The following is a 25,132-nucleotide window of genomic DNA, read 5'->3' on the forward strand; positions in this document are numbered from 1 at the left end:
ATATATATAATATTTATGATATATATTATATACATATTTTCAGATTTTCCATTATACGTTCTTATAAGTTATGGAATATAGTTCCCTGTGCTATGCAGTAGGTCCTTGTTGTTTATCTGTTTTATATATAGTAGTGTGTATATGTTCATCCCAAAGTCCTAATTTATCCTACCCCCCCCTTCCCCTTTGGTAACCATGGGATTGTTTTCTATGTCTGTGAGTCTGTTTCTGTTTTGTAAGTAAGTTCATCTGTATCCTTTTTTAGATTCCACAAATAAGGAAACATCATTTAGTCTCTTAGGTTTGGTCATCCATTAAGTGGGAAAAATCATTCTCATTTCTTTAGAGGTTTCCAGAGATTATCTAACCAACAGATTCGATTTTGCTGGCGAGCAACGGGCAAAATTTCCATAGATGGGATTGTTTTGTTTTCTCTTATTTAAGATTGGCAGCCAAATGGGCATCGCGGCTTCTAATCTCCCCCAAATGAAACACCAGTTTCACAAACCTAATAATTCGAGTTCTGTGCCCAACAGGGTGCTACAGCTCACCACGTGGCAACACACATTTTCAGCTAACAGAATGGCAGCCTGCCAGCAGCATATTCTGAGTTACCGGGTTTCAGTATGATGCCGGTTGGCACAAGTTTCAATCCTCTTATCAAAATGCGCCCAGCCATGCTCATAATGAAATGTTTCACTTCTCTTAAATGTCCCTTCTCCAGCCCCCTGTCCACCTACTCAAAAAAGTGAGGATGAACAGAAACCGTATCAAGGATGAAACTTTTCCTTCTCATCCCTGCGCCCCAGATTAACCTAACAAAAGCTGCTCCCCAACTCACCAGTTTTTCTCTAAAACTTTCCTCATCTCCATCTTTCCTGGCACCCATTTCCTCCCTGAGTCTTCCCCTTTCTCAAAGACATAAGTCAAGCAAATCCTCACGCCAGAAAAATAATACCGGCTTTAGCCACTTCCCTTCCAAAAGGGAAACGTTTTTGGTCCCACGAAGCCTTGCAAGGTGAGTGACTAAGTGTCTCGATTTGTCGGGGACTGAGGCGGCTCCCGGGAGGCAGGGCTTCCAGGGTTCAAAACCGGGCAGTCCTGGGCCAGCCGGACGGACCGCGAGCCGGACACACGTGGGGCTTTGGGGAAGCAGCGCCTAAGACAGGCCGAGAAGGAGGCTCCGGAATTCCCTCACGGGAGGATATTACGGCGCGCAGGGCCGCGCAAACCCTCCCTCTCCCGGCAGCAAAGGAAACTGAGGCACCGCGAAGGCCGCGGCGGAGTCTGTCGCCCGACCCTGCCGCTCCTTTGTCCCGGGGGCCCCCTTCTCTCCCCCGGTCCCGCACCGCCCCTGCCCGATTCCTCCCCCTCCCCCAGCGGGCACGGCTGACGCGGCCCGGGAGGAATGCGCTTCCGGAGGGAGAGGGCGGCGGCGGCGGCCTGAGGAGCGGGATCGCCGCGCCTGGGAGGCGGTGCCGCGGGGGTCGTTTCCTGCCGGGAGGCGGCCCCACGCTGCTGAGTCTCCTCCTCCCGCCCGAGAGGAGGAGGCGGAGTCGCCGCCGCCGCGCCCGAGCCCGAGCCCGAGCCCGGGAGGCCACGCCAGCCCTGGGGACAGGCCGAGCGGGAGCCGCGGAGCACAGGCTGAGCCGACCGCGCGGGCTGGACGCCGCGGGAGAAGGTGGGCCCGGACGGGCGGCGTGTACGGTGCGCGGCCGGGCCAGGGCCGCGGGGCAGGCGTGGGGGCCGCGGCCTCGGGGCGGATTCCAGTCGTCGGGCGGGGGAGGAAGTCGGGCCGCGCCCGCTCCCGGACCTTCCCGGCCGGGGGGCGTCGGAGGGCGCTGGCCTGCCCGGGCTCTGCCCCCCCTCCCGAGCCGCGGTCGCGGAGGCGCGGGGCCGGGACCCTCCGCTCGGACGCCGGCCGTGGACACTACCCCGCGGGCTAGGCGCGGACGGGCCTCCGCGGGCCGGTGTCCGGGGAGCGGCCTTGACCCCGGCTGCTCCGAGACGCCGGCTGCCCCGAGACGCCGGCTGCCCCGAGACGCCGGCTGCCCCGAGACGCCGGCTGCCGGGCCTCCACGCGGGGACCACTCACCCCCGGCTCCAGTTCTGCGCCTGGGGCGTCGCTGAGCCGTCGGGAAACGGGGCGCGGGGTCGGCGCGTCCTGTGGGCCCTTTGCCCTAATGCTGGGTGTAGACGCCGCGGCGGTGTCCAGGGCTAATGCCCGACCTGTGCCTGATTCGTGCCGTTCCTTATGCTTCAGAAGAAGTTGAATTTTCAAGAATGCTAGTATTTAATGCCTGAGCAATTTTTGTTTCATCAGATTTGTGCTTTTGAGTCAAAACCTAGCGCTAGTAAATTACGCTCTTTAAGGTTCCAATTCCCCATCTGTAAAATGGGAACAATACCTACACTAATAATAAAACTAGTAACTGTTATAATAACGACAGTGAGGGCCAAGCTTAGCTCTACGCACTTTACCTTTATTTTCTCGTTTAATCCCGGAACCGGTCCGACGAGGTAGGTGCCGTTTTTAATCCCTGTTTTACAAATGAAGAAACTGAGGCACAGGGAGTGTAGGTGGTCATCCACCTGTATGAAGACAACCCGTGGGGTCTAGCAACCCATGTTTGAACCACAAGTAACTTTGCAAAAGTGCAGTGTAGTGAAAAGCAAATGTAAAATGGAAGACACCTAGAGTAGATGCTCAATAAATATTAACTCCTTTTCTTTCCTTCTTGGTATATTAAAAAGATTTTTTAAAAAGTCTCAGCATGTGATTGGTAATGTTATTAGTAAGGTTTCTTTGGATCTGCGTTCCACAGAAATAGGTGGGTAGAATTACTGGATTATTTTTTATTGTTGTTTTGATTGTACAAAAATAACAAATGCTTATTGAATTTTGATTAGGCATCTTTCTTAAACTATATCCAGCCTTTACAATAGGTTGTGTAATAGACCACTTTAGAAACGACTAAGGGATTTTAGTTGCAAGTTACCTCTTCTAGCTTTGTGGACATTTAGGCCCATGGACGGGGTCAGGGCTTACTTAAGAGTCCCACTAAAATGTTCTATTTGAAAATAATTTTAGTTCATTGATTGATAATAAATGAGGGACTGAAGAGGATTAACTGATAAATAGAAAACACATGAAACAAATCAATATTTTGGTTACAGGTGTTTGAGGAGAAAGCCATTTTACTCGCCCTAAAATTCATTCCCTAGTTAAGAAGACAAGGGGATGTGGTTAATACTTTACTCTTGTGAATAGAAAGCAAACAAACTCCAAATTAAGTCATGTATGTTGACTTCACAGGCCTAAAACGTTAAGTTTTTGTAATGTCGATTCTTTTTAAAAGAATGTTAAGTTCTCTATTAAGATTATTTTCCCAATATTCTGTGTGTGCACAGAATAGAATAGAATCAGCAGTATTGAAAATCACTGGATTTAGGTGGCTTTCTCCTCAACTTTCTGGTCAGTATAATTAAAAGCTGCCCCAGATTAGCATCGCTGAATGACCATGTAGTTCTATATTGGGGTCGATAAATTCTTAACTCCTGGAGAAACTCTGGGGACATCTGGTCACTTTAAAAAAATAGTGAAAATTAACAGTTTCAGGTGGTGCTAGTTTTCATGGAATGCTTGCCGCTTAATAGCTTCACTGCTTGGCTTCTGGCCAAATTGTGGCTTACAGCGTCGGGGGTAATATAATATTGTATCTGAAGAAAATATATATTTTAAAAATCATTTTGTGAGTGCACTGGTTTTGTTCTTAAGTACTCTGCTGGAGTGATGAGATGAAACATCTAACTGGTAAAAGCTTCAGAACTTTGAAGTTCTGAGAATTGTGATTTCTGAACGTGTATCAAGCTGAATTAGTATCTGAGAGGATTCATGTGGACTGATTTCCCCACTCTGCATGGAGAGTTAGGAGCTGTCAGGTTGTCAGTAGAATTCTAGAAGATCATATTGTGCCAATATGTAAATTCTTTTATTGTGTTAGCAGGTCTATTCTGACTGGTTATATGTTGTGGGATTTTTGTCCTTTTATATTGCTATTGCAGAGGTGGGAGTCGGGGTCCGGAGGGTGGGCTTATAGGAGTATGAGTAGGGAAGAGTACATTAGTCTTCAGACCCCTGAAATGATAGCAGTATCTATAGCTGTAGAAAACTGAAAAAATTGTGTGTATCTAGGTTACAGTAGGTGCAGTCCGTGAAACCCCCAGAACATTAGCAGCCTTCAAATATGTCAGTAGATGGGTGAAAAAAATGTGGTATCCCTTGTTCAGGAGCTGTACGCAAAAGGAGCTAAACTGTACTTTGTAAATTTCACATCTTTTTAAAGATGTCTAATTATTAGACTTTTACAGAGTTTTATTTATAAAATAATTTTTAAGAAAAGCCTCTAAGCTTTATTTTGGGTTTGTGGCTTTGGAAGATAAGGTTAAGGTTAGCTATATTTAGCAGTATGCTAAAGCGTGTGTATATCATCTCATCATGAAATGTGTGTATGTGAGTGAAAAACTGCTTCAAATATACATAGTACATACATGTATAAACACACAATTATAGGACTAATTTCGGTAAACAGTCTCCAAAGTACAGCTTCCTGGACCCCAGGGATGTATAAAATAACTCACTGGAGTGTAGGAAGAAAATATTAGACTTAATTTTATATATATTTCTTAAACTCATGTTTTAAAGTTTAAACTTTTATTATGGTTTATAATATCCTACTGTATTGTTGTAGAAGTACATGTATTTTAATTGGTAAGTAAATACATGTTTTGGAGTACATGTATGCTCAAGTTTTTTTTTTTTTAATAATAAAGGTGAGTATTAAAAAGCTTTGGAGATCCTTGGTGTGGGGATGCCTTGGGTGGGGCTACGAGGACTACTTATTTCGGAGGGAGGATAGGTCAGACCTGGTGTCCGAGGTAAGAGAGGAGAAAGGAACTGAAGTGGCCCGGGCCTCTGCTTAAGAGGTGCGCTTGGCCGAGGCAGGCAGCGCAACCACAAGGGGGTGGTGCTGGTCGCCTGGAGGGAGGGGAGTGCTGAACTCATCCTGCTGAGACAGCTGGGGTGTAGTGGAATATGCCCATTGCGAGCTCAAAACCAGCAGTCGGGCTGGGAGACTGAGATTGGGGAATTCCTCGTCTGTTAGTACTGGTTGACTCTCTAGGCTGCAGATGAAAATACTGGAGAGTGTGTAGAGTGAAAAGGGGCCGCGGAGAGGCCCTGGGAACACTTTCACAGTCAAGGGCCGGGTGAAGGAAAAGGAATCTAGAAAAGCATTTTCCTTCCCCAATTCGTTTGAATTTCTGATTCCTTCCTATGACAGCTAAGTGAGTGACCTGGGTATTTTCAGGGATTTCCTGTGATGGGCATGTTTGAGGTGAAGAGAGAAGCATCATTAGGTAAGCGGTTGGATGCAGCAAAGGCTTCTTGATTGGGGAACTTGGGTTTTGGGCAAGCTGGGCCTGAACTTCTCTGGGACGATTGTTGGAACACCTCACCTGGAAAGGGCTTTGGTTTCTGCATCTGCACCATAAAGTGGTCTCTTGGTTTCTCTCTGTGTGTCACCAAAGAGCTGAAGGCCAGCTGTTGCATGACCTGGCCCTGCAGAGTGCAGGTCTTCCCTCTCCCGTGAGCAGCCATCCTCTCCTGCCCTTCACCCCGGAGGATAGGTGCTGTGCCAAGTCGTGGCTTTGAGAGGGCTGCCAGTGCTGGCGAGCCAAGTGGGTTACTGTTAGCTCTCTGTCCGGGTGGAGCTCTGTTGTCCATGGCTTTTTTTAAAAAAATAAATTTATTTATTTATTTTTGGCTGCGTTGGGTCTTTGTTGCTGCGCGCGGGCTTTCTCTAGTTGCAGCGAGTGGGGGCTACTCTTCGTTGCAGTGCGCGGGCTTCTCACTGTGGTGGCTTCTCTTGTTGCGGAGCACGGGCTCGAGGCATGCGGGCTCAGTAGTTGTGGCATGTGGGCTCAGTAGTTGTGGCTTGCGGGCTCTAGAGTGCAGGCTCAGTAGTTGTGGCGCACGGGCTTAGTTGCTCCACGGCATGTGGGATCTTCCCGGACCAGGGCTCGAACCCGTGTCCTCTGCATTGGCAGATGAATTCTTAACCACTGTGCCATCAGGGAAGTCCCGTCCATGACATTTTAATCCATCAGTGTACTGAGTGCCACTTCCCTGAGCAATGCAGTGCTGAGTGGGTGTAGATCAAGGAGTTGACCTGCACCTTGCTGTTGAGGATACTATCTAGTTGGGACAAGTTGTGTTCAATCTAGGGAAACATAGCAAATACCACAGAATGTTTTACACAAGGTACTGTACCAGGTAATATTCTCTAATAGATTTTGAGGAAAAGATCAGCATTGGCTTAAGTGGTTTTGGAAGGCTGTGTAGAGGACCTTGGAATGGTATGACCAAAGAGACGGGTGACAGATGTGACATGGTCAAAGGACAGTATAGTTAGAAGGGAGAATACAGTCTAATTTAGCAAATAAATATTGCTTGACTACTTTGATATATAATCATACATATATAAGTATATATGCATTTATAGTATAAATATATATAAATAAAATGAAAGCTGTGTAAAATGAAGGCCTGGATTCTTGCCCTCCAGCTCTAGTCCAGTGTGGTTCACAGACATTGATTACAATCAGTTATAATAGAAATTTGAATTAAAACAACACTGTGTTATTGAGCATCACTGAAGGTTTGTCATTTACTGCGCTAGACACTATCAAGAATATCTTTGGGGACAAAAAAAGGAGTAGTTAATTCGCTTATGGTGGTTGGTAAAGAGATTAAGAGCCAATGAAGGCTAAAAATATTTCAGAAAGGTAGAAGAAAAATTAATATTTTGTTGTAGGGAATGTAGTTTCAGTGGAGTGATGAGGAAAGCATTTATATGAAAAATTGTGTACCACTTGATGTGTGGAGGCCACATTTCCATGTACAAATGTTTATTGAATGAATCTGTAAATAACAAGCTTTCATAGTCTGTGAAATTAGGAATAATTACCTCCAATATTTTATAGTTCATTATTTATTTCAGATAGTAATTTCTTTGCTTCTCAGAAGGCATGATGGTGGGTCATATTTGATTGTTGGAGGAAGAGATTGTAGTTTTAAAAGTTGCATTTAGTATTATGTTATTTTAGGAAAGCACAACAGAAACACAATAGGGAGTGGATTTGTGCTTACTAAAGAAGCATGGTTTAAACAGATTTCGAACCATTAATTAAGTAGTCACTCAGGTTCTTATGTTTAGAAGTCAGTGAATGAGTTGAAGCAGTAATCAAGTAAGCTGTGATCTGTAGGTCCCTGTAAAGATATTTGTTTTACATTCATGGTAATATTTTATCCTTGCAATAGTTCTAAGGTAGACATTATTCCCAACATAGTGCTGAGTAAAAGTGAGAAATTGATTTCTACCTATATTTAGTTAGGCTTTAAAACATTTATCCTCTCTCTCTTTCTCTTTCTCTCTTTCTCTCTTTCTCGTTCTTTCTCTCTCTATATATATTTAAAATATATTCAGCACTATGTTTCAATCCAGTACAGGGCAGAGAAGAGATGTGACAAAAGATATGGTCAAAATTTATTAAAGTTTTGATCAAGTAAGAATTTTGGAGTGATCTACCTAAAAAGTAGATAAAATTACACAAGGGAACATAACTTACAATTCTCCTTAATTGAAATTATGTGGAACAAATCTTGCTTTTAAGTGGTTTTTGATACCATTAATTAAGGTGGTAAACTTTTTTCTGCTAGGTCCATTCATAGTTATCTTTGTAAACTTGTCCCAAAGTAAAATTTCTCAACCAAAGCAGTTGCTAACTTACGCTTCTTTTCCCTTCACAGGGAAAGGCAAAATCTATTAGACATGGCCAAGCATAAAGAAGGAACAGCTCACTAGTCTGGTTTGAAATATGTCAATTGCTGGGTAATATCTGTTGAGTGGAAGGAGGATCTCCGAAGAATTAAGTTCAGGCAACTTTTCATGCTCGTTTTGGATCAGCCCTTAATATTATGCCTTAATAGCTTTGTTTAAAGTGTTTATTTTTTGCTTGTATTTTAAGTCCTTTTGCAGTCTTTGAGTTTATTTTGTGCCCCTTGACCAGTTTTTGGAATTTAATGCTTAATTCATTTTTTTTTTTGGGTCCTCATGTAAAGGCTATAACCTTTTTGATAGGGGAGGTGGTGGTGGTGGTATACCAGTTACCTGCTTATTGGATCACTATTGGCTGTAGCATAATGTTTCTAATTGCCTTGACTTACTTTGAATTCCCTGTGGTCAAGCCTGCTCTTCCTGGCATGTTGATTCAGTTCCTCATGTGTCTGAGTTTTACAGAGGATTTCAACTTAAATTTCCTTCCTTATCTCTGTATACTTTTCCTCTAGTTTTGTGGTTTTACTGTTTCTGATTGCAATAAGATCTATTTGAGATTTTCTAAATTCCTTGAAGAGCATAATGTGTTCATTCTCCTTTTTTCTTCAGAGAAGATTCTTCATTTTCTTTCTACTTTTTCTGCTGTAGAAATTTTTCTTAGATGTTCAGTTCCATGCCCTTACGTCTCCCCACTTCCAGCTTCTTTATCTTTGAGGCTTTTTATTTGCCCACTAGAAGTATGTCCACTCTTTATCTTTCCGTTACAGTGTGTGGTGGGTGGTGATGATTGATTTCCATGTTCTCATTTTCCTGGAGAAGGTGGGTAGAGTAGTCACTTGTGATGAATTTTGTTCTGTTACTGTCATAAAAGTATTAGCCCTGTTCTCAGGTTTCAGATTTTTTTGTAAGCCTGTAGCTTTGGAGCAGTTGAACCTTTGTTGTTGGAACTCAACTCAGGCTGTTACTACCTTTGGGCAAGAAGGGGTCAGTGCTCAAAAAAAGCTTTTTTTTTCTTCTGGGTGTGAGTAGTGAATTTTAGAAAGTTTTCTACTTCAGACTACTATTTATCGACCACAGTGGGTGGAAAAGGACTTCAAAGGGGGTGTTGTGTCTTTGCCTTGGAGTACTCAACCTCCTCTCTTTCCTGTTCCCTCTCATTTCCCCCTTTCATCTTATCTGCTAAGTTTTGTTAATCATTAATTCTAGCTTATTACTTGGGCCATAAGCACCTCCATGGTCACTACCACGCACCTCTTCCTGCCAGAGAGAGGGGAAAGATGTTTAGTTTTAATTGTTCTTCCTGCAAGGGGGAAAGGTGCTCTTGCCCTGGGGGAATTCATCCCCAAGCTCTCACTCTTAAATTGGCATAGAGAAGAGCAGCCTCTCAGAGTTCCTTCCGTTTACATTCTCCCATCTGCTTGCTCTGTGTGGGGAGAAGCAGGATGAACTGCACGGTAATTCCCTGAGGCTTTCAGCTTGGCTCCGTGTTCCTTTTCTGGACTGTGTTGATTTGTAGATATTAATCTATTATTGGACTATTTTTTTCCTTTTAAAAGCAGATACAGAAAATAGTGATGGTGGTACAGACTTGAGATGAATCTAACCTTATTATAGTTTTAGGAGAGGCTTATAATATATCTCAGTATAGGTATTTGAATCTTTTTCACCAGTAAGGTGAACAGATTTAAAATGTTACGGTATAAAAAAGGAAGCAAGTTCTGTTCTCTGGAAGAGAGTATTTGACTGGTGAGAACCCTTAACCTTTCTTATTGGAAACCTACTTACATTGAAAGCTTGGGCTTTCGAATACTCCTGGGTTCCCAGCTTTGTCATCTGTGTGTCTGGTACGTGGTAGATATGCAATAGGTATTTGTTGACTTGAATTTAATTAGTTGTATTGAATAAAAATGTGTTCTTGTGCAAAGATCTTGTAGGAATAAATCTTTTGTGGATGACTTCCTTTTGTACTATGACCTTTTGGGCATAGTTGGCTTCTGGGCACCAAATTTTAAAACTTGAAGTAAATGTAATAAAAGTAATTTTTCTCTCAAGTGTAATTGTTTAATTTCTACAAATAAAGTACTTATAAAATTTCTGAAGATTTTATCTGTAAATGTAAAAAGAAATGCCAAATGAGTGATTTGTCACATTGTTAAAAACATTAATAGATAATAAGTGTGTATTTAAAAGTTTGAACAGCTCATAAAACCACATTTAACCTTGATGAATAAAGATGAGTTTACAGTGGAGATAAAAGTAATTATGTACAATTTTTGACAAGGGGAACAATTGAACATATTTGAGGTTGTTAACCACTAAAAGCAGATTGTTTCCGGGAGGTGTTTAACATTATTTACTGTTCAAGGGATGAGTTATGACCCTTTAGATAAAATTAAGCATAGTAAGAAATATTAGGATGAAATGCTTTTGTAGGAATGAGACCATAACTTGTGGGTATACTCATGAAATTTGACAGTTAAAATACTTTTGGCCTCCAATCACTTTGAAGGACTAAGAAATAAACTCACAGAACATTTTAAGTCCTTTCCATTTCTGTGCTCTGAGTCACTTCTAACAGTAGAAGGATGTTCTTTTATCTTTAAAATAGTGACTGAGTAGGCCTTCAAAAAATTGTGGTTTAATGGAGCACAAAGTCAGGTCATAGCTTCAGAATTCAGATGGTCTGATTTCAGTTCTACCTGTGCAACTTTGGAGAAGTTGTTTAACCTCTCTGTGGTTTGGTCTCCTCATATATAAAACAAAGGTAATATCATTCCCAACCTTGTAGAGTTACTTAGAGAAAGTAGTTAGCTGCTTTATTTTTATTATTATTGTCATCATTATAGTCATTTGAAGGTGTCGGAATAAAAGTAAGATAACTTTGTTACAAATTACCTTAAATCATCAAAACCTCAGTTACTGTATTACTCTTGTCTGCACCTGGTGCGCCTCGTCCGGCCTCTTCTGAATGAGCAGATCTCATGTTAATTTAAGTAGTCCTCAGTGGGCAGCAGTCCCTGAGCGAACCAAACTGTTACAAGCTTCTGATCCAAGTTTCTCCTGTATCTTTTCAGGGCAGTTTCCTTCTTTCTTTTTGCCTCTGCTAGATTTGCTTCCCCATGACAGAAGAAGCCTCAAGTCATTCTTCCTTATTTCTATTTGTATTAGGTATGTTATCCTCCACCCTGATCTTTTTTTAAGGTGATTCGTGATACTAACATTCAGAAATATCTGTGCTTTATCTAATGTAGTAATAAAAAGCACTGAGGTTTTGCTGCTTTTATTGTTTTACATACAAGTTGTTCTAAATATAATTGTTAGAAAGTAGAATAATCCTACTTAAATGTGGAACTGAAAATATTATCTAATTATACTTAACATAATTAGTATCTAATTAATATAATAATTAGCATCTGATTAACCTTATTATATACAATATAAGGTTTTGATGTCATATCAAAATAATATTTGAGTGGCTATAAAAATCAATCTTAATCTATTGTTCGCAGTTGTGTTCTTTCTAACCCTTACACTTTATCCTTTCTTCCATATCTTGTGTTTCACGTAACATGGGTCAATTCGGAGTTTTTGGTTATAATTATGATTGAAAAAAAGCAAAACATTCAAACATGGTTACTTTTAAAAAAAATTTTTTTTAATTGGGGTATAGTTGTTTTACAGTGTTGTGTTAGTTTCTGCTGTACAGCGAAGTGGAGTTCCCTGTGCCGTACAGCAGGTTCTTGTTAGTTATCTATTTTATACATATTAGTTAGGGTATGTATGTCAATCCCGATCTCCCAATCCATCCCACCCACCCTTTCCCCCCTTGGTGTCCATATGTTTGTTCTCTACGTCTTTGTGTCTATTTCTGCCCTGCAGACAGGTTCATCTGTACCATTTTTCTAGATTCCACATATGTGCATTAATATACAATACTTGTTTTTCTCTTTCTGACTTACTTCACTCGGTATGACAGTCTCTAGGTCCATCCATGTCTCTACAAATGACCCAATTTTGTTCCTTTTAAAAACATAGTTACTTCTTTATTGAATCAAGTTGTTGAGCTCCAGCTGTAATGTGTAGTAATAATGATAACAAGTACCGTCTAGGTAGTGCTTACCATGTGCCAGATGCTGTTTTAAATGCTTTATGTTTACAACTCATTTAAACTTCACCTAACCCCTGTAAGGTAGGAACTACCTTGCCCATTTTAAAGATGAAGAAACCGAGGCATAGATTAAATAACTCCAGTATCACCTACCTAGTTAGGGGTTGATCAGAGGTTTCAGCCCGAGCATCTGGCTCCACAGTCCACACCCTGAACTCTGCTACGCCTTAGCAAACAGTGGTGGGCACAGCACAGCACTCTTCTTGCCCTTGTTAAGCTTTTTTTTTTGGATACCTCAGAGTATCTGCAGTTATCTTTAGATTCTTTATTTATTAAATATTAAGATACCGTGCTAGGTACAGAGGACACGGAGACTTGACTTCTAGAAGATGACAATTCATAAGGCAGGTCAGCCTTACTACACATCTATAGTAGATGGGTAAGAGCTACATACATCTTAAATACTAAATCTTTTGAACAGAGGTTGTTGGTGTTTGTCTTAATATGTGTGTATGTCTGTACGTGAATCGCCCAGCTTAACTCCCCTCCCCAGTTCTTGCCATCATTGAGGCTCTCAGGAGTTAGTGCAGGTGATACTTCTCACTCTGGTCTAACACTTTTCTGGCTCTTTCAACTCCCGTGGCTTTGAGCTCTGAACTAGAAACCTCTTCTGTCCTCCTCACTTCCTCCTGGCCTCCTGTGGGTCCCGCCGCTGCTGCGCAGAGCAGTTGTGTGACTCACTCCGGCTGACTGCATCTTGCCTCAAGTGCTTCTGTCCTTTCAATCCCTGGGGCTTCTCCAACAAGCCCTGTCTGTCCGTAGGATGAGAAGCTGGCAGCAGCCTTCTGGGCTGCTGCACTGTTGTTCTTGGAAGTGTAGGGCAGCTCATGCCCTTGGGGCAGACTTCTACCTGTGGGGACTCAAACTGACAGACGTGTCTTCACGGTGATCCTCCTCTGGACACACTTTCTACAGTTGTCCCTGGTATTCTAGGGGGACTGGTTCCAGGACACGTCCCGTCTGCCCCACCCCCACCCAAATCCGCAGAGGCTCAGGTCTCTCTTATACGATGGTGTAGTATTTGCATGTAACCTATGCACTTCCTCACGTACACTTTATATCACCTCTAGATGACTTATAATACCTAATAAAATGTAAATACTATGTAAATAGTTGCCTGTGCAGGGCACATTCAAGTTTTGCTTTTTGGAACTTTCTGGAATTAAAAAATTTTTTTTTTCCATCTGTCATTGGTTGAATCCACCAATGGAACCTGTGGATTCAAGGGGTGAACTGTATACACGTCTCAGAACTTCTCAGCAAGACCAAGCCCCCAGGCACCGACTGCGGTAGCTGAAGCGCCCTGGCCTTCTCTCCCCTTGGCGTGCTCTCTTCACCTCTCTGGTTCCCAGGCCACCTTCCAAGTGAGCTGCTAGCACACATGCTTTTCTCTCAGGCTCCGCTTTGGGAACAAATCCCAGCTAAACCAGTTCCCATAGCTGTCTCCTCACCTAGACCTTTTACCCAACACTGCCTGACCCTGAAATGTTACACCCGGCTCTTTAGCCCCTTGCTCTCACCCCTGATCAGCCCCTGATCTCTAGGCCTTTGACTCTGTCGTCTTCTCTTTGTTGATGTTTGTCAGCACTGCCACTGCTTTGACCCCTTCCTCCTCTGGGCACTTGCTCTGTAAACAATGGAATTAATTCAGCAGTTTCAGATTGGAGTTTAAGGACCCATGGGAGGTAGTCTCAGTGATTTTTGAGTGTTTCTACAAGAATTTTTAAAAATTTTGGGCTTTTGTGCAAATAATTATAATAATAAACAACCAGTATGTGGATTATGTGGTTGACCACCTTCTAACTGAGAGTGTGTGTGTGTGTGTGTATATATATATATATATATATATACACACACACATATATGTTATTTCAGTGCCTATGTTTGTGTGTGTTTGTGTAAATGAATTTTGGTTCATAATGTACAAGAGCCTGGAGCATGAGGCATTTTATATCTAGCTGCAAGTTGGCTTGCATATACTTAAGTGAATTGAAAATTGTTATCCCTAGGGTATCTACAGTAACTGTTCGCTATTTAAAGAGGGTCTGCATAGTAACTAATTCTGAGAAACTCTTCTTTCCTGGGCTTCTAAATAACGTCCAAGAAAAATGTCATACAGTTTAACATAATTTCAGCAAAAGTTTTTGAGCATTGATTTTATGCCAAGTGCTTCTAGGTCCTGTGTTCTTGGTGCTTAGAACCTGTCAGGGCAGACACTTAACAGGTAGTTTCAGGTGAGATGAGTGTTAGAAATGTGTCTTTATAATTAGGGTGTCCGGCACCTGCTGGGCCCTCAGCATTGCTCTATAATCCTGTCGCATCTTCTTGATTTTCTTCAGTCTCCCAACTCCCCTCTCCCCTTTTCTCCCAGCACTTGTCCTTGCTTCCTATTTCAGGAAGAAACGTGAGCTGTCATGCGTGAACTCGCTCAGCTTTTTACCCCCTGCCCTGACTTAGAGAAAGATGCTGCGCCTCTATTCAGGGGAATATGCCCCTTGTGCTGCCCGCCTCTTTGCTCCAGGGGGCCCTGGCTCCATCACTCTCTTCGTGTCTGCCTGCAGCTCTCCTCTCTCCTTAGTATTCTTTCCTTCACAATCTCAACCATCTTCATAATTTCATTGCCATCCACAGCTCTTGGGTATGTATCTCTAACCCTGAATTCCTGAAAGCTAGGCCCATAGGTCTTAATTTCCCAGTTTGTATCTTTCCTAGATTTCACAAAGGCCTTTCACATTCGACATTTCTAAATCAAAATCAGTACTTTCTCCCCTAACTCCGTTCTCCTTCCGTCTTCTTCATGTGAAAGTGATGATTCCCTTCTTCTCTCACCCTGCCTTATCTAAGCAACCATCTTCCTTATCTAAGCAACCCTCAGATCCCTCCTAATCACTGATTTGTCTTCTTGTCCATTGTTACTCTGAAACCTCAGCAGTAAATTTTGTACCTGTCCAGTAGCTCCTGTCTTGCCATTCATCCCCTACCCCGCTGATTTTCTGCCACTTACATGTTGTCATGTTACTACCCTGTGCCATTTTTTTCCAGCTTCCTTGCTACATGTAGAATAGAATCTAAACTCTCAGCATGAATGGCATTTAAGGCTCTCTGTAACCTGACTGTAACCTCCTGCCTTGCTGGTCTCGGTTTCTGTTATTTCCAGCTTATAATTTAAGTCTCAGAAATACCTAAGTACTTTAAGATTCTTTTTGGCCTTTATGATATTTTAAGATTTTAACATAATTTATACTTACTGTAGAAAATTACAGGGATAAAATAATCACTCATCCCACTGACCAGATTTAACTGCAAATAACATATAAATACATTTTTTTTCTGTAGTCTTTTTTCTGTAAAGCTAGAGCAAATCAATTCCAGTTTGCGGGGAGAGAGAGAAGTCACCCAAACGTGTATGTTTAGTAATAAGATTGGAAAGAAGTTATTACAGTTCTTCTCAGGACTCCGTGGCCTTGCATGTGCAGACCTTTTGCCTGGGGTGTTTCTCTCCGGTGCCTACCCGTTTCCTGTGAGGCTGCGGTTTGAACCTCCCTGAAGCTTCTGAACTTGCCCCGGCAGATTTTGGCATCCTCAGTGCACTTTGTCCTTATGTTCATTATAGAAACCAGCATATCACATTGTAATTATTTGTATTTTTTGTCTTCGAACTGAAAATTCCTTGAGACAGCGATCTTTGTATCTCCAATAGGGCACAGAGCCTGACAGGGTTGGCAGAGGAAGCACATCCAGAGGTAAGGGAGAAGCCAGTAAAGTTCATGGGAATAGAGCATGTTAAGAAAGAACAGTGAGGTGTAGTCAGTGTTGCTGTGCAAGTTCTTTGGGTGGTAAACTGATGTATGTCCCCAGGTACGTTTTGTAGGCAGGCACTAAAGTTTTGAATGAATGAATGGATGGATGGATGCAGACAGTAGGATAGGCCTGGGAAGTTTTCTTTTTCAAGAGCAGTTTCACATGCGGATACCCAGTTACACAGGTGGAAGAGGGAGACAGAGACCCAGGTAGACAACTATTTCTAGAGCTTTGATCATGAAGACGGTGAAAGTTAAGATGAGGACAGGACCTGAAGGCATCTCTCCCTGGTGGCCTCTGCTCAGGAGCTGTTCCGTGTGGAGTGCTCCTGGGGGGAGACTCCGCGGGGCACCTTTCTCAGCCTGAGAGTCACCTGGGGTGTAGGCCCCACCTCCCAGCATAGGGGTTTTCAGGCCTGGCGTTCTCCCGGGACCACACACTGACCCGGTGCTGCCTCAGGGCCTCTGGAAGTCTCCGGAGCTCTTGGGTGCCGTCCTTCCTCCCTGACCCCTCGCCCCACCGCCTCTCTGCTGCCTGCTCTCCTCAGGGCCCTCCTCGCTGCTCTTGTCTCTGCCCGGCCAGCCTCGTGGCTTTCCTTTATCCCTAACTGCTGCCCTCTTCCGTCTCCTAGGGCTTCTCTGCTTCCCGGGGAGAAAGCCTGGCCTTTGCAGGCCTGGCCGCTGCCCTGGCGGGGCTGCTGCTGGCCTCGGGCTGCCCTCCCCGCTGTGTGCTGCCTGATTCCTCAGAAGGCTGGTCTTGGGCGCATCAAGGTTTATAGAAGGAAAAGAAAAATAGCGTTAAAGTAGTATTTTAAAGCTACAGGACCTAAGAATGTTAGGAAACTTTTTCTGCTACCAAATAACTTTATCTTAGTGGTGCTTCTCTGAGTTGTGTAACATTTTAAAGGTTTCCCAAGGTAGTCTAGTGGTCCTTAAGGTGACCTGAGTTGAATCCTGAAGACACACGTGTCAGAGTCCATATATGGACCAAATATCTGTTCTGTTCTCTTTGTGTAGAAACTGCCCAGATGTTCCATTCATCACAGTCATGCATTTCTTCGGGCGTCTTGCTGTTCCAGGTCCTTTTAATCATAGCTTTGGAATTGATAACATTATTTGAATTGTTCAGAATTAGAGTCTGCGTGGATTTTTTACACATTGAACCTTTCAGTCAGGCCTTAAAAGGTAAACTGTCAGGCATTTCACACTTCAGTGACCTGGCTTTTGTTGGGCTTTTGGATGCAGTCACAAGTAATAACGTAAGCAGAACCGTGGCATAACAGGACTGGCTGCTCTGAGCACGGTTGCAAAGTGGATGACTGTGCAAGTTATTCATACTGCTTTTCTTTGGGAAACCGGAAAATGGGAGCAGCATCTGACAGAGGAAACCCAGTATCCCAGGGGTACTCAGAGCATAACTTCAAAGCATTTTCCTGGAGCTGTGGGACTGTGTCCTGGAACATAGCCCTTGAAAATGAGGGGTTTTGAAAGAAATTTTTTTTTCTTATTAAAGGAAGTACACCAAGAAAGAAAAAAATTCCACACAGTACCCTGCCGTAATTGTTTTTACTAAGGAAGTGAAAAGAAGAAAACGCTACAACAATTTAAAAACAAATGAACCCATTGTCTTTATATTATGCTTATAACTCTGTCATCTCCAGGATTCTTTGGTTACTTTATACATTTATATACTGTTATTTTTACATACCTGTCATCTTAATGTGTTCTTTGCATCCAAAAGTTATTCTGTAAACCTTTTGATGTTACTACATTTTATTCTTTTGACTCTAGTACTCCATCAAGTTGACACGGTTAGCCCTTTCCCCATCATTCTAGAGGACGTTGGCACTTTTGTCTTATAAACATGCTAGAGTCTATACGGAAAGTGTATGTGCATGTGTATCACTTTTTATATTTTAAATTATTAGGATGAATTCCTAGTAGCTCGTTTACTAAGTCAGAGGGTAGAAACAGTTTTAATGCTTTTTGATATAGATTGTTAAATTATTTTCCCCCAAGTTATACCAGTTTACAGCCATCTCTGGTCTCTCTTAGCCATCTGCGGTAAGTCTTTGTTCTGTTGTTTTGTTGGGTTAAAAACCTTTTTATTTTCCTGCTTGCTGGTTTACCTTACATTGCTTTAATTTATATTTCTTTGCTAAGTAGTAAAGCTAAACTTTGCTTGGTGGGGGGGTGTTATATTTGCCTTTGGGTTTTTTGCATTCCTGTGGAAGGGGCAGGTGTTCATGCATAATTATCAATCAGACTGGCTGCTAGTCCAAGAGCAGTAAAAGTAGTTAAGGGATAGGGTCAGCGACCTGTGGCTATAGCCGTCTTTGACCAGCTCTGGTAAGGTATAGATTGACGTTGTGAAAACTTTTGATTCACAGAAAGCAGTTACATACCTAATGGTTGGAGTGTGAGGTATCCTGCTTGGTATACAGACTCTTACTTCATTTTTCTTTAGAGATTCCAAAGGACACTTAAGCCTCTTTCAGGTCTTCTTATGTCCCTCTCCCCCACTTTTGTGTAGTTTGTAGATCTAGAAATTGTAGGAAATTAAACTGAATATTTTACTAATTCCATGCACAGAAGTTGATTTTCTTAAGAAATAGTTACAGGACATCAAACTCAAAAATTGAGCTGGGGCCTTGTGCAGGATGTTGGTCTTAGCCTTAGGAGAAATAAAAACGATTGAAAAGTTGTAAGCAAGGGGATGACATGGTCAGGATTTTTACAGGTTCACTCAAACTAACACTCAGTGTTGAGGTAACTGAGGCATAGGGATATGCCTGTTTGGCCCCCTCGGAGTCATAGGAGGTAATAGAGATTCCATGGGACAAAGACTTAATAGCTTTTAGGTGTAGGAATACTTGACACTTTTTGTTTTGAGCACTGTTCATTAAGTATTAATGTATAATTGGTGTGGAGAAAAGTAAGAGTGGATTCTGGGAATCTGGAGCGGAAGGTGAGGTGCTGGGGGGAGAGGTGGATGTTGAGCATGGAGAAGGGCTGGGCAGGAAGATGCCTTTACACTTACAAATTAGCGGACGATCAGGTGCGTGGCAATGATTAGGCTTTATATGTTGTTTTTCCTTAATATAACATGGTACATTTTATATTTCAGATGAATTTACAACTGATTTTCTGGATTGGATTGATCAGTTCAGTTTGCTATGTGTTTGGCCAAGCAGGTAAAAAAAGTTTCATAGTTGTCTTTTCAGTATCTTGTGACACTTTTGACCACTTTAGATTCCTGGAAAAACCTACATCCCGTCGTCTTGCTCCTTCTGAAAGCCTTGCCGTGGCCTCACCTCCCTCAGAGTTGGGGGCGGGGCCCTTCCAGTGCCTGCAAGGCCCTTTCTCAGGCTCTCCCCCAGTCACCCAGAGCGACAATGGGAATAGGATGCGCTGCACAGAGCTCTTTGGGGAATATCATCGAGTGTGTAAGTGAGCATAGAGAAAGCAAAGGCGTGTTACATCTTTAGAAGGAAATGAAGTAAGTGTGTAGAACAGTGGACTGTGAACTCTCCACTACTATCTGAAAGAATGAAAGCAGGAACAGTTGGCTTTCCAGAAGCTGTTGCACTTTGATCACAAGTCTTGCAAAATGTTGGCATCATGTAGGAGAGGAATGAAAAATAAAACTGAAAATATATTTAATCCTCTTAGAAACCATGGTGCATCCACATCTGGAATAACGGATGTCCAATTCTGTTCTCCAAATCTCAAAAAATACACTGCATAGAACAATTGTTTGATATTAGGGTGGAAGGACTTAACACACGGAAAAATGAAGAAAGAAACCGTAAGGGACGTTATTGATAAATTTAAATTACATAAAACCAGCAATAACATAAAAAACCAAAGTGTCTGTGTCAAAACACCATCGACAAAATGAGAAACTAAATAAGGATTTAATTTCACTTACAGATGTAGAGCTCTAATAAAAACAGATGAACATGATAATAGAAACTTTGCAGAAGATGTAACAGAAAATTTATAAAAGAAATGGCCAGTAAAAATACGAAAAAAAATGAAACCTTCAGTAACTGACAATTAAATTGATGTTCTTATTTATACCTGTTAAATGAATTAAAAAAAATCTTTGCATTAAAAAAGTGTTTCTTGTTGAGGGTATGGTGAAGTGGTGTGTGTACCCTGCTTGTGGGAGTGTGCGTTTGAACGTTACTGCTGGAGAGAAGTTGGTGTGTATTGAGAATCTTTAAAAGTTAATACTCTTTGCCTCAGTATTTTTTTTTTTTAATTTGTGATAAGGAAATAATCAGAGTTTTACATTATAAGAATGGTCATCAGAGTGGGTGCATATATATATATGCATGTATGTGTATATATGTGGAGGGTTCGTGTGGCATGTGTGAACTATGCAACTAAAAACAATCTAAATTTATCCATCATTGAAAAGGATACATTAATATAATGGAATATGTAATCATTAAAGCCATGTTTTTGAAGAATTTGGAATGAAACATTTGGATTAAGTATAAAAAGTAGTATATAAAATGTATATCCTTGATTTCATTTAAATAATGTCTGTATGCCTGCTTCCTTGCTATTGTTTTATTTATCTGCTTAGAAGAAAGACTGGGAAGAAATATACAAAAAGTGTTAACAGTAGTTCTCTCTTAGTGAGCAGGTTTTGAGTGACTTTTAGTTTGTTCTTTATACTTTTACGTATTTTCCAAATTTTTTATGAGTGTGTGTTACAAAAACATACATCGGAGACAGTCCATATTAGTACTTACCACACGGCAGCCGTGCTGATCCTTACATGGATTTAAAGAACCATATGGCGTACTTTGAACACAGACCTGAAAAATCAAGGGGTTGTGGATTGGATGAATGTGGACTTTTCAAGTATTTAACAAACGAAAATGAAAGTGCCTGCTTGAGGGGATGGGGTATGGGCGTGGTGGGGTGAGTTAAATGAAGAGAAATAATACTTTTACCCAGTTGTAAGAACACTCCTGAGAATTAATGACCATCCAACATGAGAGAGCCTGAAATCATGCCTTTGAAAAAAAAGGACAAATGTATAGATTAAGGGTACCTAGTCTTTGCTATAGAAGAGAGATAACTGTGTCTTTTTATGGTTCTCTGGGACAGGATGTTCCAAAATCACCTCTCTCTGGGGGGGGGGTTAGTAACGAGGTTCATAGTGTTTATATTTAACGTTTGTATATGTTGTATTATTTGTCATTGTGATCCAGATTTTTCACTGTTCTCTCTCTCTTGAAACTTCAAGTAAAGTGGTCTATTCTTTGTTTCTCCTGACAGATGAAAATAGATGTTTAAAAGCAAATGCCAAATCATGTGGAGAGTGTATACAAGCAGGGCCCAATTGTGGATGGTGCACCAATTCAGTAAGTAAGATTGTTCAGGTCTTCCCATCTATTCTCTAGTCATTTAGTGTTGCCCAAAACGGTATCCTTGGGAAGTGCTCGATGTGACTTTTCACTTCCTCATTGTTGACTGAATAAGCGTCAGCTCTGTGTAATCCTGTGTGATGCTCTGGAGCTGTGCTGCCCAGCACAGGGCATGCTAGGCATATGTGGTGATGTTGACACCTGAGATATGGGTGGTCCAAACTGAGAATTGCCGTCAGCCTTAAATACATACCAGAGATTGAAGACTTAGCATTTCAACGTTAATGATTTTTGAAATCACTGACATTTTGTATATATTATTAATTTCCCGTTTCTTTTTTTTCTTCCTCTCAGCGTGGCTACTAGACAATTTAAAAATACATACGTAGCTCACCTTTGTAGCGTGCATTGTTTCTATTGGACAGCTTCCCAAAAACCTCTAGCCATTTCATTGGACTGTTTTAGATTTTTCCCTTTTTTTATGATGGGAGAGGTATACATTAACCTGCCTAATTGTGTTTTAATTAAACTAATATACACTTGATTTGCATCCTAATCAAAGCCCATTGAGGTTAGGCTTTAAATTTTATTCACTCTTGTCATCTCTGTACGTTGCTCAACATGGTACCTTCCACAAAGCTTACTGAATATTGAATGGATGAATGAATGAACAGATGAATGCTAAGTTGGTACTGGAGGTAACGGGAAGTCATTTTGAGGGTATATAATTTATTTACAGAGTGAATAATATCAGAAGGTCAAAGGCTTATTGTTTGTTTTTACTCAGGCGGTTGACCCCGCAGTCAAGTGCCTGTTTTGTGGGCGTTACTGGTCAAATGTCAGCTATTTCGTGTGATTTGACCTGTGAAAGACAAAATGAGAAGTTTTCGTTTTGTTATTTTAAAAATTTTCTACTGGCACCTTCTGTCCTTCTAAAAACGGTATTCTGGAATTAAATTGGAGACAGTGAAGGAAATAGGGAGTGCCTTGAGTTTGTCTCGGACTGGGCTTACTTCGCTGAAACGCTTGGTTTTCTTACCTGGAAAATGAGCATGATCTGCCTCCTTTATCTCTGTTCTTACGAGAATCAAATGAACTTAAGGCAGTTTCACTTAGAAGATTATGATAGTGGTACGTGCTGTTCTCAACAGCAGCGTCCATTTTCTGAGGGTTACAGTTTATCTGGGGTTTAGGGTTATCCTAGCCAAACTGTTCTTTCAGTAATTTAGCCATCTTTATGGCATAATTCTTAAACTATTACAGGTATTTGGGGATATCTTCAGTGAAATTTTACTTGAGTGTTGTGATCTTAGTTTCCTGGATTGGCTGATATTTGGAAGCGGATCCTGCACTGGGCCCCTGTGCTCTGGCAGCATTTTAGGTTTGACCACACATAAAAGTTGTGCAGCTTTGAACTGTTGGGCCCATGGTTCTCCCTTCCAGTTTTTCTAAGTACAGAAAGGCTCTCATTTAGTACTATGTTTCCTTTAAAAGATAACTGATCAAAACCATTTTGTAATCTTTGTATATAAATACCTCACTTTATTCAGCACCATGAAATTGGTAGATAATAAACAACCATACAAAACATAGAGTGACCCCAAATGAAAGGCATTTCCTCATTTTCCCAATGTCAAGATTTTAAAAAAGATTTTTGAAAAAAAAAAAAAAAGATTTTTGGCCAACTAAATACAAATTTTTAGGGGTATATGTGAAAAAGTTAGATGTCTATTAGGAGTACACATTTTAAAATGATACACATATACATGGATACACCGTCATTGTTCCCCTTCCTCACATTTATGAAAAACATATTTAGAACCTTTACATGCATCTTAACAGCAGTGTTTTTGCTTTCACTTAGTCAGTCATCTGATAAAAAGAGCACAGTTTAAAATCACGTCACTAGTGGAAATTTTACCCCGTGCCACAAGTACCATTCACACACCATTACAACGTTTTTTATTTTAAAAAAAATTCACCCTGTATATATTTTTGACCCTGTCGTATAATCACTTACTATGTTTTTTTAAAAAAATAAGTTCTAAAAGGCTTGATTACAATAATAGCCAATACCTAAAATATTTTTAAAGCTCCAAGAGTACTTACTAAATCTGTGGTAAATTTCTTGTTCTCCTTTTTAAGAAAGGTTTTAGGGTGACATGTTTTCCCTATACACTGAGTTGTTCAAAATATCGTGAAGGATGCTGATACATAATATGAGAGACTCTAAGAATTTCTCTAAGGGAAATTTTGGAAAAAATATTTGTCTGATATTTGGTTATATATATTATTAGTGGCTCTTAACCATGCTACATAAGTAATTTCACAAAAGAAATTTGAGTAGATACTCTGAATTTGAACATGAAACGGTTAAAATGTACACTTAGGTCAGTCCTCTAAGTGTTACTAAAGTAATACGGTACTAGTAATACATTAGCAGTAACGGTGTTACTTTCAAGGAAAAATGTTTGTTTATCTGTTTTGTTTATTATGGTTTGGATGAAGGGAGCGTTTTGTTTAAAAACCAGAAATGAAATACGTTAGATGTGTTACCTGATTTTTGCAATTTAATTAGTTATTTGCAGTTACGATTATGTAAAAGGTTTGACCACTATACTTTTTATTTATACCTATATTTTACATGTCACTTAGACATTTTTACAAGAAGGAATGCCTACTTCTGCTCGATGTGATGATTTAGAAGCCTTAAAAAAGAAGGGCTGTCATCCAGATGACATCGAAAATCCCAGAGGCTCCAAAGATATAAAGAAAAATAAAAATGTCACCAACCGTAGCAAAGGAACAGCAGAGAAGCTGCAGCCAGAAGATATTACTCAGATCCAACCACAGCAGTTGGTTTTGCAGTTACGATCAGGTACAGAAATCTGCTTCTATGAATGCCTTTGTGTCTACTTGAGCTTTTTGACAACTTTATGTAAATTTCTGTTGAGGGTTCATTTTCACATGTGGACTGACACTCAAACAGAAATGTTGAATACATTAACTTTTAGATATTTTTGGAGGTGTAACAATTTGTAAGACACATGTACCTGAAGTAAATGTTACCTGTGTCTAATGTAAATTCTGTTAAAGATTCAGAAAGTATTAGATTTAATGTGTTTTTAAAGATAAAAATGTCCATCTTCTGGTATAATTACATAATATAAAGACAACATTTTAATCTATTTTTTCCTTTGTTTTTGTTCAGTATTGATAAAATACTAAGGTTTTCATAAGAATCTGGAGCAGTCCTGCATCTGGGAAAAAGAAAGAAGAAACAAGCCCCCTTTCTCCTCTTCTAGTTTCCCACCCCTTCCTCTCAGAGGACTGTCCCGTGCCTGCCTGCCTCCCCACCGCCCCTTCCCCTTCTGCTCTGTCTTCAGCCTGGTGCCAGCAGCCTTCCACTTCTAGAGCTGCTCTGGCAAAGCTCTGCTGGCACCTGGAACCACCAGGCCTGGTGGATCCTCGTCAGGCCTTTTTTTTTTTAACCTTCCTGTCCAAGCGATGCCTTCGAGCTTCTTGAAATGCTCTCCTTGCGGCTTCTGTGATAACATTCCTACTTTTCTTCTTATCTCTTAACAGTGCTTTCCAGTCTCCTTTCTGTGTCTTTTTTCTTCCTTCCTCTTTGTAGTCCACTTAATTGTTGGTTTTCCTCTCATGGCTTTAAAGCCACTTGTGGGCTGTAACACAGACTTCTAAGCTCCAAACCCAGTTATCCAACTGTCAACTAGAAGTCTATATAGAGAAAATCTGCAAGTTAAAAATTTAATGACTTTTCACCCAGACCTCTTCCTTCTCGTGTATTTTCTGAGTGGATTATATCTCACGCCTCTGGTACATCTCTTCTCCTTCCCCATTGTTTCAGATCCTTATCAT

General features: G+C 41.1%; 1 protein-coding gene across 2 annotated transcripts in view; it reads left to right on the forward strand.

The window, feature by feature from the left end:
• Window positions 1-1,521: 1,521 nt before the first annotated feature.
• The window catches only part of ITGB1 (integrin subunit beta 1), a 43,095-nt gene continuing 19,484 nt past the window's right edge, over window positions 1,522-25,132 (forward strand). The window contains exons 1-4 of one of the 2 annotated variants that reach the window (XM_019933369.2): window positions 1,522-1,681; window positions 18,994-19,060; window positions 21,165-21,250; window positions 23,909-24,131. In XM_019933369.2, the coding sequence (XP_019788928.1) occupies window positions 18,994-19,060; window positions 21,165-21,250; window positions 23,909-24,131 (376 nt within the window). In that variant the 5' untranslated portion in view covers window positions 1,522-1,681. Of the gene's footprint in view, window positions 1,682-18,993; window positions 19,061-21,164; window positions 21,251-23,908; window positions 24,132-25,132 lie in introns of those variants that run through there. The other variant, XM_033852417.1, reaches the window with a different exon arrangement.

The sequence above is a fragment of the Tursiops truncatus genome, chromosome 2 (assembly GCF_011762595.2).
Source record: "Tursiops truncatus isolate mTurTru1 chromosome 2, mTurTru1.mat.Y, whole genome shotgun sequence".
Lineage (NCBI taxonomy): Eukaryota > Metazoa > Chordata > Mammalia > Artiodactyla > Delphinidae > Tursiops > Tursiops truncatus.